The following is an 18,271-nucleotide window of genomic DNA, read 5'->3' as shown; positions in this document are numbered from 1 at the left end:
TTAGATCCCTTCAGTGGTTGATCTAGCCTCCTTATCTTGTTCTCCTCGGATAATCTCTGGGGAGAAGCCAGGTAGGAGTTGGGTGGCTGCCATGGCAGTGAACATGGAAAGAAGATTTTCCTGTTTTGGTTTGGCTAACTACAGTTGCTTTCCTAATCAGAATGATGATACTCACAGTTCCTCCAGGGCTGCCAGCCTCCTAGAGCAAAGGTGGTGGAGGCCTAGTTTGCTTCTTCCTATCCTTTATTATTTCAAGTTATCAACCAGCATTTAATATTCCTTGAAAACCTATCTCCGGTGCTCTTTTGGCCAATAACCACATCTAATATTGAAAGTCCAGTCTGATTTCCTGTCAACAGCTGTGTTTGGTTTTTAAGGGTACTAGGCCACAAACACATGGCTGCCTGGCTCTGGTTCCCAGCCAGTTTTCAAAGCTGTGGCTTTTATTATTACCAAAGGCTGTCACGTCTTGATTCTTTCTTACCTATCTGCTCTACTTAGCTTCTTGCTAATGTGTATAGCAATGGGGGAAGAAATGGGCGTGAATGGTTTCTGGACTATATCGCAAAAGGCAAACCTGCTAGAAACTAGCCTAAAGGCACAAATGCAAAATGAGACAGAAGAAAATAAACTTATTTTGGATTTCTAAATATCTGTATTTTTATAGTGAAGAAACTAATCTAAAGTGTTGCCAGGGCTAGCAAAGGGAGAGGGGAAGTGTTTTACTAACTACACGTATGTGTATGAGAACCTGAACAACAGATTTTCTAAATGACTCTACACCCTGGCTGCAAGGCAGCAGAATGAAAATATTACCTCCTTAATTTAAATCTCATTTCAGAGAAACTTCTACAATAATAGAGATGAAGGAGACAGCTTCTACTATAAGACATGCATGTTGCCTTGTTTTTTTTTTTTTTTTTTGGACCGGTAAGGGTATTGCAACCCTCAGCACAGTGTGGTCTGCACCACTCTCAGCCAGTGAGTGCACCAGCCATCCCCATACAGGATCTGAACCTGTGGTCTCAGCGCTCCCAGCGCTGCACTCTCCCGAGTGAGCCACGGGGCCAGCCTGCCTTTTTTTTTTTTTTAAAAAAGGTTTTTTTCCTCTAAAAAGCCTTGCTAATAAACTAATATTATGAGCACATTAAGGGATTCTACTATTAAAACTTCCTTGGTATATCTCCCTTTCTAAAGCACACTGTCAATTCTGAGAGAAAGACAGCTGACCCATCTTATAGCTATAAATCATGAACAAACATTCACATTTTATAGGGCAAATAAGATATCTTTATTTTTAACAATAAACTAAAATATGACTTTCTCAGTTGTACATAATTCTAGGAGAACTTCTGGTAGTGGCCAAAAGAAAACTCTGAGGATTTTAAGCAGGAATGGAAGGCAGCCTGGGATTGAGTCCCTGTGTTTGTATGTCTTAAAACATGATCCTCAGATTCTGTGCCTTAGAATAACCTGGGATGTTTGATAGAATGCAGATTGCTGGCCTTATACCAGACCTACAAATCAGACTGTGTGGTGAGCTCTGGGTATCTACATTTTTAACCAACTCCTAGAACGGTGAGTCGGGAAATCACTGGTTTAGAGAACAGTACAAAGTGCTCTTTACCTAAGGAGGATTTTAGTAGGAGGGAGTTTTCTTTGTGAGCCTCTTTTAGTCAGTTAGTTGATTAGGTAGAAAGCTGTCTGTTGACCTAGATTCTGGAAGGCACAGAGTCTTCCAGGCCAGGTATAATTTAGTGTGTTTAAAGGAACACTTGTGACACATTCATGGTAGCTGGGGTCACATTGGGTCTCTAAGACGACTAGCGACTCTGGTGTTAAAGACAAACCTCTTCTATTCATGAGATGCACAGTGCTGTACCTATATTTCCTGGAGAATCTCTCTTTTGGCCATGCTATAAGAGTATGGGCATCCTTACTCTGTCTGTAGTCTGGTTGAATGAAACTCAAATAAAAAGCGATACTAATGGTCCTAACTCAGACACCTCTCTGTTTCTCCCTTCCCCAAGGGCACTGGGAAATGTCAGTGTGATACTTTCATTAATCATTGCTCTTATTATTATTATTTTTTTTTGGCAGCTGGCTTGTATGGGGATCCAAGCCCATGACCTTTGTGTTACAGGGCTATGCTCTAAGCAACTGAGCTAACCAGCCAGCCCATTGCTCTTAACATTAATGGCCCTATGTATATTCTGACAGCTAAAATGCTTATGTTTTTACAAGATGACTGTTTTTAATGAGTTTAATTAAAGTAAATCCAGGAAGTGTGGTAGGACAGCAGGGGGAGGAATTTTTGTATTGGGGCCTTTTTATTCTGTTATATTTTAGGGCTGTGAAATAACACTAAGCAAGCCACCTGTTCTATGTATGTTAAGAATCAGCCCACAGGGCTGACTGGTTAGTTCAGTTGGTTAGAGCACAGCCTTGTAACACCAAGATCAAGGGTTTGGATCAATTAGTCCAGCTCTAGGTATTCTAATGTTTGGAAAACTAAGCAAAAATTACTTAAAAAAATTTTTTTTTACAGAAATATTTCATGATGTTTGGCTACAGAATTAATAGGGGTAGTAGTAGTAGTAGTAGTAGTAGTAGTAGTAGTAATAATAATAGTAATAATAATAATAATAATAATAATGATAATAATAATAAATGTCTACCAAAAAAAGCCTCTGGCATCTGAAGTCATCAGTGTGAATCTGTGCTTTGCTACTTGCTGATTATATGACTTTAAACAGTTAGGCAACCTCTTTGAGTCTTAATTTTCCCCATCTGTAAAATGGGAATCATAATATTTCACAGGGTAGTTGAGAGGATGAAGTAGATAATGCATGACGAATCCTTAATACAGAGTAAGGACTCAATCAAAGTTTTCTGTTACAGTGATTCTCATAAGTAATGGAATGGTTGGCAGTTTTGAGAAGTCCCTTTCAGGAAACATCCTGTCTGGTGTCACTTGCAAGCATGAAAGTGACCGGCTGGATTTTGAAGTTGTATCATTCTTTAATTAAGAAAATTCTTTGCTTAGTTTTAACCTAACAAATCTCAGGATGTAGAAATAGATTCCCAATTACACACATACTATTTTTATATAAATGGTTGTCCTTGACTTAGGTGAAGTTCTTCTCCCAAAGCACCTGGTGTTAGACACATGGATGTAGAAGGGAAGAAAAACAGAAGACTCTGAAAAACAGGAGTAGTATGGAGTTGACTCTGGAGGCACACTTCCAGAAATGACTGGGGCAACCTCATTATGCATCATTCCAAAATTCCCCCTTTATTTTTTGTTCAGTCATTCATTCAATAAATATTTATTGTGTGCCTGCTATGTGCCAACCTCTTGTTTTTGGCTTTCGGGAAACATCAATGAACAAGATGGCCTAACACCTGCCCCCAGTCTATGTGTTTATTAAATACAGAAACAAAAACACTTATAGTCTATGCATCCAATAAATATGGAAACAAAAATGACAATTTCATAAAGTGGTAAGTGCTATAAACAAAACAAAACGTGATAATGGAAAAGACAGTGATGAGGAGGGAGAGGTGGGGGACCACTTTGGGCCATCAGTGAAGAACTTAGGAGTGAAAGCGTGGATAATGAGAAAGAGGCAGCCCCACAAAGACCGGGAAATGGCCATTCCAGGCAGAGAAGACCAAGTGCAAAGACACTGAGATGAGGAGTTCTAAGGACAGAAACAGCACGTGTGAGGCTGACGTGCAGTTCACATAGGAGACAATGGTGAATGAGATCGAGAAGGAAGGCAGAGGCTCTCTCATAAAGGGCTTTCAGGTCATGGTAAAGAATTTGGCTTTATTCAAATTTTAATGGGAAGTCATTACAGTATTTTAATAAATTGATGCAATTAGATTTGTGCTTTAAAAGAGGAGCCCGGCTACTGCGTGGTGAATGGATAATAGAGAATCAAGACTGGACAGAGAAACATCAGTGAGAAGGTTATCATGGCAGTCCAGCAAGAGAGGCTAGGCTTGAATGAGAGTAACAAGTTTGGAGAAGGTGAGAGGTATTTTCAAATTAGAGCTGCCAGAACTCGGTGCTCTATGCGGTGAGTGAAGGCAAGAGAAATAATGAGGATGACTCCTGGATTTTTGGACTGAGCACCTTCATGGAGGGTGGCTAGTGCCATTAACTAAGATGGGGAAGTCTTGGGGAAGAGAACTATTTGGGGGGGGAACCCTCAAGTTCTGTTTTGGACACATTAAGATACTATTGGACATCCAAGTGGAGGTGGATGGTAGGTAGTTGGATAAGAGTCTGATGTTCAGGGGCAGGGTCAGAGTTGGAAACATAGAAGGGAGGTATCAGGACACAGGAGGTATTTAAAACCATCAGGTTATATTGCAGAATAAATTTATAACAAAAAAGAAAAAAAAAAAACAAAACCCACATCAGATTGGATGAGATCACCAATGAGAGTGAACAGATGAGAGGTGTGAGAGCTCTAGAGCTCTCCAATACAGACAGGCTCAACTTTTGAAGAACAGGAGCCAGTGAAGGAGATAGAGGACAAGGGGCCGAGGACAAGGGGCCAATGACAAGGGCGAAGAGCCTAGTGATCCCTAGGGAGGAAAACGTTCCAGGGAGCAGTATGAAATGCTACTGAGAGGTCAAGTTAGAGAAGGCTGGAAAACTGAGATGTGGACAGCTGAGTGTGGGTAGGCCAGATGGAGATCAGTGGGGACCTTAATAGTGAGTCTTTCTAGTGTCCTGGTGGGACCTCAGGCTTAAGTGGAGTGAGTTCAGGAGAGATTGGAGATAAGAAGGCATCCAAACAAGAATAGACAACCCTTTGGAATCTGTTTTGCTGCAAAGCAGAGGAGAGACATTGGAAGTAGGTAGAAGGGGCTGATGGTCATGGGAGAGATTTCTTTCTTTTTCTTAAGATAAGTGATTATAAAGCAAAGAAAGTGTAGTGACAGAGAAACTGATAGGAAGAGATGAAAATTCTGCTATGAGACTTTATAAACTCATCAGAAATCCTACATTAGTATAAATGTGTTTAATTGGCTTGCTTTCTACTAATACCCAAGGCCAGTTACACTGAAGGAATGGGGGGCCCTGGGGATTTAAGAAGGCTGCAGAAAGTTTAGAGCAACATGAGGAAAACATGTTTTGAGTTTCAAGCAAATGGCTTGCAAACAAACTTTTGGAATACAACCAACTTTTATGCTTAGACTGTTTGCATTACATTAGAATAAAGAAAAAACTGGCTAACTTAATGGGGGCTCGTGAGCTGAATAAGTTAATTTATGTGGTTCCAGATTTCATTTCTTGTTAATATATCTGACTAAGTAACTAGTCTATGTAATCAGAATGAAGCTCAAAGCTAAATATTGTATTTGTGGCTTATAGTTTCACACAGGCAATACTGTACACTGTTTTAGAGGCTAGGAGAACATAGTAGAACAGGTATCCTGCAATTTCTATTGAAATTTTAAATACAGATGTTCTATTTTACAAGGACATCTGCTTTTAGGAAACTTCTAAGTGGCATCATAGTCAGGTAAGATTTAGGAATACTGGGTTGGTGAACTGTGGACTGTTTTCTTATCAGTGCCTAAAAGAATCTTCCTGGGACCTCAGTTAATGCTTACTAAACAAATAAATTATTAAATAATTAAATTTTCATGTGAATAGAAATGAAAAATTATTCCAAATTATTCTAAAATTATTCTGCTTCAAATGACTTTTGGCCACTTCCTCAAATTAAACATGTCCTCAAAGTACAAGTATGGGCCACTTATGAGGATATTCAAAAGAATGTCCTGAGACTTAGGAGACAAAACCCAACGAGGAGTTCCCAATGTGTTTTGCCAAATGGCAGCACCCTTGAACAGGTGTAATCTCCTATGTCATTATTTTGAAAAGGCTGATACTCGCTTGAATGTGCATGTTATAAAAATATGTCACTTTTTTGAGTCAAATATTGTATGGATTTCTCTAGCTCTAAATGTTTAGCAACAGCAATTATGATATAGATTAGCAACATTTCTGAGGTTTTCTGCTTAGGAAGCTCAGAATTGACACTCAAAATTAATTTTTCTAATTTTAGCAGTTGAATTAGGTGTTCCTATAAAGTAAAGAAATTCCTATGTGAACACAATTCCAAATTAGAAGCTCCATCCAATGCTTTGGAAAGCAGCAGCCTCACTGGGATGCCATGATCAACTCCAAATGTGGCTTTTTTTGGAAGGGAAACACTCATTTATATGCATTTCTTCTGAAATATTTACTTAACAAAAAACTCAACCTCTGATTTGAAGTCATACGTAATGGAGCCAAGTCCTCACTGGGGGTTCCATAACGTCTCACAAATTCCGTACGAAATTGATGACAGGAAGGCATATTTTGCTGTGACATTCCCATGTTACCGTAAACTGAGGCGGAAAACAATTCATCTGGGAGTTTAACTCAGATTACTTGGATTATATCAGTATCAGTACTTTACCAGGTAGGCTGTACTTCTTATAGATAATAAATGACAACAAAAATGTTTGACTTAATCATTCCACAGTGTATACATATATCAAAACATCACATTGTACCTCAAATATATAATACAAGGGGTCTTCAAAAACTTCACAGAAAGATTCATATTATGTTTTTTCTTTTTTTCCCCACAAACTTTTTGAAGTGCCCTCATATACAATTATTTGTGAATTAAAAATAAAATAAATTAAAACAAACCTCCCCAAAATATTAAAAAAAATTTTTCCAAGCATGCCTTTTCCACATATGTGATTTAAGTAATGATTCACTATAAACACATGACCCTTTTATGGGCTTTATATATTTGCACAACTTACATTAACATGCCCTCTGGGGTCATTCGTCCGGCTAGAATTAAATAGGCTCCAAATCGAAACCCTGCTGCATAGGCAAAATATACAAAAGCATGGCTGAATGCATAACAGCTTCCAATAATTTGTGCTTTCTTTAATGTATTTCTGAAATGCACAAAATTTTCTAAATAATGAGACATGAATTATAGCAATGTCTAATAAACATGGAGTAATGAAAATAGAGGATCTTGAAATGTTATCATTTAGTGGATATACATTTTTCTAAAGATTAAAGAGAAAGTCACTTTTTTTTTTTACTACTGAGAATTATTATAGAGAAGACAAATGATATAATGATTTTCTCTATAGCTATATACTCTATAGTTCAGTGTAACAAAGTTGCATTTACATTCTTTCAAATGAATGGACAAGTCTGTGAAAGGATAGCTAATGTAAGAGTTAAAGAAATTTTGTTTAGAAGTATTTAGAAATATCCTATAATTTTCTACCATAATCTTGCATTAATGGAATAAATAGTGGAAATTAAAGGGCAGTACTGACAAGCATGAGTACAGAAGAGTACAAAGCTATCTCTCTGATAAAGTAATACAAAGAACATCACTAACTCAATGTGATAAAGAGGACTAGTTGAAAATTAAAAGAAGTGAGCACATTCATTGTGTATATATTCATTTTAAAATGCAAACTGTATTAGGGATTTAAGGTAAAGGGCTGAGCAACGTTATTTTCTTTCTTGAATATATTATTTCCTCAATCTTCTTTCAGGAAAATCACAAAAACGTTCATGCTTAGTAACAGACAGTTAATGGTAACGTGGGAGGACCCAAAATATTTATTCTAAATTGTGCTTATCTTGGATTCTTCTCCTAGTTTCTTCTTGGTGAAGTCATATGAGAAATTATGATATGCCACTATTAGGAAAGATTCCAGAGCAAATGAATGGGAAGGCAAAGCACTGGAGTCATTCAGGAGTACTGTTCTTATGGGACGAAACAGTTAACGGAGTCAGTATGAATCTACAGTCACCTGTGTTGAGTCTGAAGAGTCTCTTCATACATTTTCTCAAAGGCTTTTTCTCTTGTTAATGACACTATAGGACGTATATTCTCCACAGCTTCAGCTGCTATCTTATAAAATAGGACAAAAAGTATAGAAATAAAATTAGTAACGGTTAAACTTATTCTGGTTGTACATTCCAGTCACTTACACTGGAGACAATATTAAGTATATCAAGTAAATAAGTTTTCCTGAGAAGTATTCTTAGCTTTCCTTCCTCCCCACCCAAAATAAGATAGGAAAATGATACTTTAGGAGAAAAGGTTCAAGGAAAATTTCTTTTGAAAAGATTTAGTCCACTGCTGTAAATTTAGCCCCCTTCAAGTCTTTACTAAATTTCAATTTAAACTGGTTCCACAGGCAGGGGATCAAACATTAGTGAGTGTAACATTCACATGCAAAGGAACTTCCCATATATTATGAAACAATTCAAGAAAAAGATAGCAGAGAGAGTCAAATAAATAATTATTTTATCATAGTACAGAAATGCAAATAGCAACTAAAAAGGACTCAGGAACATTCCAGTAAAGTAAAATGGGGTGTGGCTATAAAATTCTTCATAAGATAAAGCCATTTCTCTTTTTGATGTCTGTGAACTTTCGATATTTAATTCAAATAAGACTAATGTTTCTCCATATTTACATAATTTTCAAAAAGAATGCATAACTACATGGGATCCAAAATGGAGGAGACTTTTGGCTTAGCATAAATTTTGGACATGAGAACACATGTTGGCTTGAAAGAGAAACTTCCTGTTTTCACAATGTTTCCAGTCTGGCAGAGGGGACTGTGGGGCAGAGGAAACCTAGGTGGACACCCAGTGTTACTTGAAGAACTTGGGCTGCAGGAAGAACTAGATTTCTGGGTGATGGTCAGGACACCTGGATTCTGCTCTCAATTATAATGTTGAGTTGTTCTAAATTCTCGAAGAAACCTTCATTTGTAACATATTTTGCAGTGTGCAAGGAAAATGGGTAACAATGCTAAAGGCTTGTTTGAGGAAAAAAAGAAATGAACAAAAAAAAAACCCTTTGTGATCATTTTTTACAATGGAGATAGGACTAATATCACTATAAAACCTTAGAAAATAGTCCTTTTTCTAAGGACTAAAAAAAACAAACCAACAACAGCCTAATATAGCCAATATTTTAAGCCTAATATTTTAAATCTGAAAAATGAAACATTTGATTTGTCCAAATCCACACACGTAATTGAAGAACCAATATACAAGAGTGCTGCAAAAAGTTCATGGAAAGATTCATATTATCTTTTAATTCTATTTTTCCACAAAATTTTTGAAGTACCTTTGTATTTTATAGGTCTATATGGTAAATTGGTGTTTAGTAAATTGACTTATTAAAAGCTGTAGGGAAAGGACTCAGACTGCCTATTTGATGGGAGTTTCTGTTTGTACAGTGTGAGGTTACTCTAACGGTACAAAAAGGAAAGGTCTGAAGACATATATAACTGAAGCTCATGACAGAAAAAATAAGGCAAGCAGAATATAATGAATCAGGTTTTATTAATTTAGAAATTGTACAAATCACCACAATTTTAAATTGCACAGGGCTAAACAGTTGATCAGTGTCTCTGAGGTAAATATTTGCTAAGTGTTCATCCTCTACAGCACAACAAACATTCCAATGGTCCTTATCTAGTGCAAGAAAGGTGGAAAGTTCCACAGGTCAGGCAGTCCAGATTATGAGTCATGTGCTTGGCATCCCTATTCATGAATATTCATAGTATTTATACTGTGCCACCTGTGCTACAGTCACTGCGATACAGACCGTAAGTGATATTAAAATCATTTTCATATCCAGAGGGTGTTCACCAATGTGGTAAAGATCTTTGAAACTATGTCATGAAAGGAACAACTTAAAGACCTCAGTTTTACATGGAAAGGCTGTCTTGAAAAACAGGTTTTGGACCTCTACCAAGATGAAAGCCAAGAAGAGTAGAATAGAAGGTCACCAGAAAAAAAAAAAAAAGAAAAGAAAAGAAAGAGAAAGAAGAACCATCTACTGTCTGAGGCTATCCCAGGGTAGGCAGCCTGGGGAAGTAATGTGCTGCCTGCCATCAGAGGGAAAGGGTGAGTAGAAGATGGCTGGACACTTGACAGGCATGTGGCACAAAGGACTCCTACTTCGGGTGAGTGGTTGTATCAAATGACATTTCTTTCAATTCTTAGATGTTATGATTCTACAATAACGTTTCCTTAAATCTCCAATTCAATGATTATCTTTATGAATATGCTTGATCCTGAGAAGCTTAAATATGTCAAAGCATTTTCCATGTAACTAAATAAATTGTTCGTTCTGATCAGTATAAAAATGGTCCTTGTCTCTGAAATCTTGTTTTAGGCACTATCGATATCAGTGCATTACCTTGTATTCAGTAACTCTTATGTTTCCTTTTTGTTTTGAAAAATGAAATACCCAGAAGAATTGCTCAAGAAAGTTTAATTATTCAACAATCAGAGAATGGGGAATCGTGACGTTAGAAAACTCACCCATGACACGGTAATAGTAATAATGGGTGACATTATTGAGTGCTTACTGTCTTCCAGTCACTATTCTAAGTGTTTTGCATATAATAACACTAAGTGTTTTGTGCAGAACTCACAAAAATCTACAAGTGGACACTATTATTATTCCCACTTTATAGATGAGATAACTGAAGTCCACAAAGGTTGACATAACTTGCTCATATCATACACTTGTTAGTGATAGAATCTGGATTCTGACTCGGCCATTTTGACTCCAGAGCCTGTGCTCTAAATCATGTGCCCTAGTGCTATACCATATTTACACTTCATTCTAAACTCGTCTGCATGCATTTCAGTGTATATATGCCACTTTACAGATTCCTAAGAGATAAAGTTAACATACTGAGAAGACGGGAGCTCTGATTGTCTTTCTCTTAAAATGTTATGATGGTAATAAAGGTCTTCATTTCACCTTCCCAGCATGCTTAAATTTTTATCCTTGTTGACAAATCCAGTCATTGCTGAGGTTTCAATCATTCCTGTCAGAGCAAGTACTGGAGCAATACTCAGAATCAAGAGCGTCATTTCCCATCCATACATGAAGGAAATGATAACTGACTGTCCCATGTTACATTGCATTTTGTGTTAAGACACCAACCCTTGAACCTGTTGACTATAATCAGACAAAATAAAAAGTCAGTTAACTTTACATTTACAAGAATTCCTGTTGTGGTTACTTACAAAACAAGGTGGGCTTTTTTTTTTTTTTTTTTTATAGGAATTATACTTACATTTATATTTTGAATTTATATGTGAGATTAAATAATACACATATTTTTAAAATGCCCTAGACTAAGGAATCATTATGTTTTATTTTTCTGTCTTATGTCAAATATGGAGCCATCCATATGAACTGGCTTTTAGCTTGGTGGAGTACCATAGGATAGAACATTGTATAGAAGTGTAATAGAAACAGACTATCTGAAATTAAATACTACCTGCTTAGAGGGAGACTTTTATGTTGCTCTACCTGAGTGCTCTCCTTAAACAGTTTCACAGGATTTTGCACCCAATCCAAGTTAAGTGCATTGAATCTGAAGCTACAGGATTTCTTTTGTCTTCTCAATACACAGCCACACTCTTATTTCCCCACACCTCATCAAACACGCGACAATGATAAAACACACACACACACACAAATAACCTCTTCAACCCTAACTTATAGATAAGCTCTTGATGAGAAAGCTGAAGCTTGAAAATAGAAGAATCATAGTTATCGTTAAAAAAAGTAAAACATATTTGTTTTGATACTCAAATTTTCCCAGATGTAGCCAGTGGAAGTCCCTTCAAGTTGGCTTTGTTGCTCTTTAACGTGTCCCTGTCATTCTTTGATAATGCTCTTACTTTCTGACACAAAAAGATTTCCCAGGTTCATCCTGTACTATCTCTGTCCTACCCCTAGAATCAGTCACTTCTCCAAATATTCCTGTATTCTCTCTGTATTAGTTACCCCTTCTTCATGAGTGAGAAACCTGGCTCCCATTTTCTTTACTAGACTGATTTATGTGATTAATCTCTGTGTGTAACCAATCTGTTATCATGGTCCCCCCTCTCCCCTGCGTGGACACTCTGCTCACCATGCTCTGGCTCTGCTTTCCACACACCAGGCTGCCACACATGGATGCCTAACTCACCATATCCGGACTCCAAAACAGCCCTGCCCCTTCCTCCATGCTGATGAAGGGACAGCATGGTAGTGCTGAGTTGAATGATTAAGAATATTCATTAAAGTGTATACTTCTAATATGATTTCTCTCATTCCCTTTTCTGCACTTTATAAATTGGTTTCACTAAGTAAGTTTATAAAGAAGCAATATCAAGACAGAAAAGGAGTTGGAAACATGGTATAAGGTAAGATAAAAGAAATTCTAAGAAAAAAAATCTTCTAATAAGTAGAATTATCTTTGTACAAAGATAAATGATAAACATGTAGTTTCATAAGAACTACATGCCTTATGGATCATCTTTCAGTGGGACAAATAACACCCAATAAACTGAAATGTTAAGTTCTTTAAGTGCTGGGATAAAAAAATGAGGATCCCTGTTTACCTAGAAACACAGCCACATTTTAAAATATATATTTTGTTCTGATCCTGAAAACACGATCATTGGAAAAAGTTTAGATGATTCTAATCTGAATGTGTGTAAATATTTACATCCTTCCAGACATAAATATTCACGCACATTCAGATTAGAATTATTGTTTGTATCCTGCTTTTAATCCCTTTGTATTATACTGCAAGCTTTTTCTTGAATCAATAAATATTTTTAAAAAAAATATTTGGGTTGCTTCCAGTTTTTCACTATTAAAAAGAAAAATGTAATGCACATCTTTGTGCAAAATCTTTGTGCTCACCTTTTATATTCTAATATTAAATTTCTAACTGGAGCCATGTATTGAAGGGTATATACTCATATTTTTGATAGGTATTGTCAAATTGCTTCTCTAAAAGATTATGTCAGTTTTCACTAAACTATCAAAAAGTTAGTATCTCCATTAAAATGATAATAACAAGTCCTCCCTCCTCCTAGGGCTCTGTCTTATTTCTAAAAACTCATGGCTTTCAGTTTCAAAAATGCAACTAGAGATAACTCAGCCATTTTCCATTTTTTTCACTAAAATCTCTAAGAAGATTCCAGAAAAGTAAAAACAAATAACAGCAGCAAACACCCAACAAATTACTAAATAGTGAAAACTCTGATGGATAGATAACCTATGTTAAGTATCCGAGGGTATTCCACACTAACTCTGACAACTATGGGGCCTAAATGGGAATGCCATGTACATAATATTGACTTATACTCTATCAACTGAGAGTTTGAAGATGATCAGGAGCTAATCAATGCTGTATGTTATAGGCTGAATTGTGTCCCCCCAAAATTCACATGTCGAAGTCTGACCCCCAGTACCTCAGAATGCGACTGTATTTGGAGATAAGGTAATTATAAATACATAATAAATGAAATTATAAATAAAGAGGTAATTGAGTTAAAATGAAGTCTTTGGTGGGGGGCCCTAATTTAGTCTGATTGGTTTCTTTATAAGAAGAGGAAATTTGGACAAAGACATATGTGTACACAGAGAAAAGACCATGTGAGGGCACAGAGAGAAAACAGTCACCTGCAAGCCAAGGAGAGAGGACTCACAATAAAAACCACCATGTTGGTCTTAGACTTCTAGCTTCCAGAACTGTGAGGAAATACATTTCTGTTGGTTGAGCCCCTCAGTCTGTGGTATTTTGTTATGACAGCCCTAGCAAACTAATGCACTGTCCTTCCTCCTCTGCCTCCTATTCCCACCATGAATTTCAGAGTCATATAGGCCAGACAACTGGGCAAGAGGCTGTGGAACTTAAGTGCTTTGTACTGTTGAGCCCCTCCCACACACCTCATTAAATACTAAATGCTCCTACAGCCACATAAAATCTCTATATATTGTGCTGTGCAATAGTTGAAGATATTTTTAAAAATTATAATCAAGATATTCATTGTTCTTCAAATATAAAATTTTTCTTATCTAAATATTACTAAGAAATTATTTGCCATTAATTATTTGATAGGTTATATTTTGTAGGCCTTATACATATATTAATTTCCACTCTGCAGTTCTTTTTTGTATATTTTGAAGCCAATGACCTTTTCTTTTTCAGACCTCAGTTCTTGGCATTGTACCTATATTGTCAGAAGGATAAAACATATCCATTGAGCACTTCATTTCTGTGTGAATATTTCTTATTAGGTAACCATAATATAGTTCCATGTCTCATTGCCTTCCTTTGTTTTTATTCTATTTACTTTAAAGATTGCATCTCTAGACAATAAATAAAAAGTCTTTTATGTAGAAAATCATGTAGCATATTAGTGAAAGAAGAAGAGACACTTAACAGAGTTACACTAGATGAATATTTGCGAGTCACTTAAAATTTGTCCAAGGACTACATATAACAACCTATTTCTAAAAACATCCAAGTGTAAATTTGCCAAATTTTTGATGGGACGGTCTTGTATTGAAGTTTTTTGTTTGGGACAAAGGAACTTTCTACAATGTGACATGTATCCTTGCTTGCTTAATGAGTTTGGGATTTCCATTCTTGTGCTAATCTGCTGCTCGGAAATGATTATATCCTTTCTACATGTCATTTTAGTTTAAACTACCACAAAAATATTTTGAAGCCATATATGGAAAAAGTTAAGAGATAAGTAAGATATAAAAAAGACCCATATCAAGACCCATATCAAAATTCTAGAAATAAAAAAAATATAATGTCTGAGATAAAAAAATAGATGAGAAAGGATCAATAGTGGGTTAGATATCAAGGAAGAAAAGATCATTGGTTGTTAAGACAAAGCAATAGAAACTACAGAAAATAAATGCAGAGGAAAAAAATTAACAAGGCACTGATGAACTATGGTACAATTTCAAGCAGCATAATATAAGTATAGTTGGAGTTCCTTAGGGAGAGGAGAGAGACTAAGGAGAGAGAAAAAACATTAAAATAAATAATGGCAAATAAATTTTCCAAATTTGGTAAAAACTAAAGCCTCATAAATCTAAGAATTCCAGTGAACTCCAAGTACAAGAAATACATAAAAAGTATATCAAAGCACATCGCAATCAAATTTCAAGGTCAGTGACAAAGAGAAAGCCTTGAAAGCAGCCAGAGAAAAAAAGAAACATTATGCACAGAAGAAAAAAGATAAGGTTAATGACAGGTTCCTCATTAAAAGAAAACAACAACAGCAACAACAAAAAGCAAGCAACAAGACAGTAGAGCAATGTCTTTAATCTACTGGGAGGAAATTTTAAAAAATCCTGTCAACCTTGAATTCTCTACCCAGTGAAAATACATTTCAGAAATAAGGGTAAAATAAAGACTTTTCAGGCATACAACACCTGAAATAATCACCATTAGACCTGCACTACAAGAAATGTGAAAGAAAACCTGGAGGCAGAAGAAAAATGAAACCAGTGGAAATATGTGTCTAAAATAAGGAATAAAGAGAGCAAAAATGTTAACTACATGAGTAAATATATAAGGCTTTTAATAATTATCTAAGATTGTTTGAGACAATTGAGTGTTAAACCAAAATAATCACAATGTAGTATTGGGTTTATTACATACATAGAATGAAATTGTATGACAACAATAGCAAAAAATTAGGAGGGGAAAATGGAAGTACACTATTGTAAGTTTCTCACACTATAACTTGAAGGTAGACTGTGATAGGTTAAAATGTATACTATAAACCCTAAAGTAACCACTAAAATAACAAAACAAAGAGTTATAGCTAGCAATATCACCCTCTTCCCCCCCCAAATAGTAAATGGAATAGAGAATTTTAATGAAAAAGAAGGCAGAGAAATAAAAAACCTGTACAAAGAAAACATATGATAGAAAACAGCAAAATGAGATTTAAACCTAATCATATTGATAATCACATTAAATGAAAATGGTCTGAATACTTCCATTAAGAGACTTATATGCTGCTTATAAGAATTACATTCTGACTACAAAGACACAAATAAAGTTCAAAGGAAAAGTATTTGAATTTCTTCTTTTGTAAAATGCCATTTGAAGTCTTTCATGGATTTCTTTATTGTGTGGGTCAAAAATCTGACCCATTAGCTGTTTTTAAATTGCCTATAAAGTAACAATGATTTTTATATTTTGAAATTGTTGGAAAAAGGTGAAGAGAAGAATAATGTTTTGCATCATATGAAAGATGTATGCAATTCAAACTGTGTCCACAAATAAAGTATTATTGGAACATAGTGATGCCCTTTGTTACCTATCATTTATGACTGCCTTAGGCTATAGTGACAGAATTGAGTAGTTGCTGGAGAAATGAAATGTGCCACTCTTATCATTTGGCACTGCTGCTTGGCATGCTGTAAGTCTCAGAGATGAAGTTATAATTTGACAGTATATTGAATGCCATGTGTACTGCTGTACTGTGACATTTTATTCTAGTTTAAAAAATTACCATTTCATATCCATCATTTCAAAATAAGAAACCAAGAGAAAAGTGGGCTTTGAATATCATGCTTTTAAGGCACAGTAGACTGTGGATTATTTTGTGTTCTAATTAGATGCCGCAGCATTAGTTTTTTTATGCAACAACACTATACAGTTAAAAAAAATACAAAACATGTCAACATTACCAGACTGAGTACTCATAGAAATATTCTCAATTTACAGGAAAGCAATATTCAGAAAAAATTAGAAAATTTAGAATGAAATATTTCAGCAGAATTTCAGTTGAATTACTTCACAAAACTAAAATGTGAAAATAAGGCTGAAACCAAAGAAAGTTTCTGAGTGGCTCATTTATTATCCAAGGAAAAAAAGTCATTCACAGATAGTGAGTTAATTAAGTAATGTTTGACTGCAGCAGTAGAAGAAATGTGTTCAGACTGTGTAACATATAAGAGTATTAGCCATTTGGTAAGAACAACTGTTCAGAGATGAAGACACTGACAGCAACATCAGTAGTCAATTAGGTACAGAAAGCAAGAGACTGTTCCACAACCAGAGTTCCTGGTAGAAGCTCCAGACAGCTCTCTCCCAGCCCTAACAGAAAGTGAGAGAGTGATTCAAGACTGGGGACCCAGATTCCCCCCACCCGAACAGAATACAAGAGCATGCCACAAATACCACTTTGATGTAGGTGTTCTACCATAGCCACAACCACAGTTACTGCCACTATGAAGGCAGCTCACCATCACAGTAGCGGCCAGCACCACCCTACAGGCAGCCCACCACACACTTGATTGCACTGACACAAGGAGAGTCACCAGTGGAGACTGCAAATGGAGGAGGAATTCGTTCTCCTCAAAGACCACTCCAGAGTAACAGAAGAAACAAATACTCTACCAGATGACCAGACATCAATGTAGAGATACCAGAAATACAAATAAACAAGAAAATATGACAATGCCAAAGAAATACAGTAAGTCTCAAGAACTAGTCCCCATAGAGAAGGAAATCCTTGAAATGACTGAAAAGGAATTCCAATGATCTCAAGAAAACTCAAAGAGATAATAGAAGACTCAATTAGAGAACACAATGAAATGAGAAAAAATATCCATGATATGAAGGAGGAAATTTATAAAGAGATTGATACTTTAAAAAAGAATGTAGCAGAACACCTGGAACTGAAGGATTCATTCAATGAAATAAAAAACACAATGGAGAGCTTAAGCAGCAGGTTAGAACAAGCAGAAGAAAGAATTTAAGATCTCAAAGACAGTCTTTTTGAAATAACCTAGGTGGCCAAAAAAAAAAAGGAAAAAATAATTTTTTAAAAATGAAGAAAATCTCAGAGAGCTCACAGACAACATTAAGCACACAAACATCTGAATCATGGGTATTCCAGAAAGGGAGGAGAAAGGAAAAGGCATTGCAACCTATTCAATGAAATCATAATGGGAAATTTCCCAGGTATAGGGAGAGACATGGACCTTCAAATCTGGAAACCTCAAAGATCCCCAAAGAGATTCAATCCAAAAAGATCCTCTCTGAGACACATTATAGTCAAACTGGCAATGTTCAAAGACAAAGACAGAATTCTAAAAGCAGCAAGAGAAACTCATCAATCACCTTTAAAGGAGCCCCCATCAGACTAATGGCAGATTTATTAACAGAAACCCTACAGGCCAGAAGAAAATGGGATGATATATTCAAAATACTAAAAAAAATTGCCAGACAAAAATACTGTATCCAGTAAAGACAACCTTCAGAAAAGAGGGAGAAATAGTATATTTTCCAGATAAACAAAAACTGTGGGAGTTGACCACCCTGTGACTAGACCAGCAAGAAATTTTAA

The 18,271-nt window shown here is 35.9% G+C and overlaps 1 protein-coding gene across 1 annotated transcript in view; it reads right to left on the bottom strand.

Annotated features, from left to right (window-relative positions):
* The window catches only part of ABCB5 (ATP binding cassette subfamily B member 5), a 122,136-nt gene that overhangs the window by 15,377 nt on the left and 88,488 nt on the right, over positions 1-18,271 (bottom strand). Inside the window, 5 exon segments of the mRNA XM_063101057.1 lie at positions 6,847-6,987; positions 7,870-7,970; positions 10,857-10,876; positions 10,879-11,017; positions 11,019-11,057. Of these exon segments, the coding sequence (XP_062957127.1) occupies positions 6,847-6,987; positions 7,870-7,970; positions 10,857-10,876; positions 10,879-11,017; positions 11,019-11,057 (440 nt within the window).

Source organism: Cynocephalus volans, chromosome 6 (assembly GCF_027409185.1).
Source record: "Cynocephalus volans isolate mCynVol1 chromosome 6, mCynVol1.pri, whole genome shotgun sequence".
Lineage (NCBI taxonomy): Eukaryota > Metazoa > Chordata > Mammalia > Dermoptera > Cynocephalidae > Cynocephalus > Cynocephalus volans.
The sequence above is the reverse complement of the archived record's forward strand: the minus strand, read 5'-3'. Positions and strand labels throughout refer to the sequence as shown.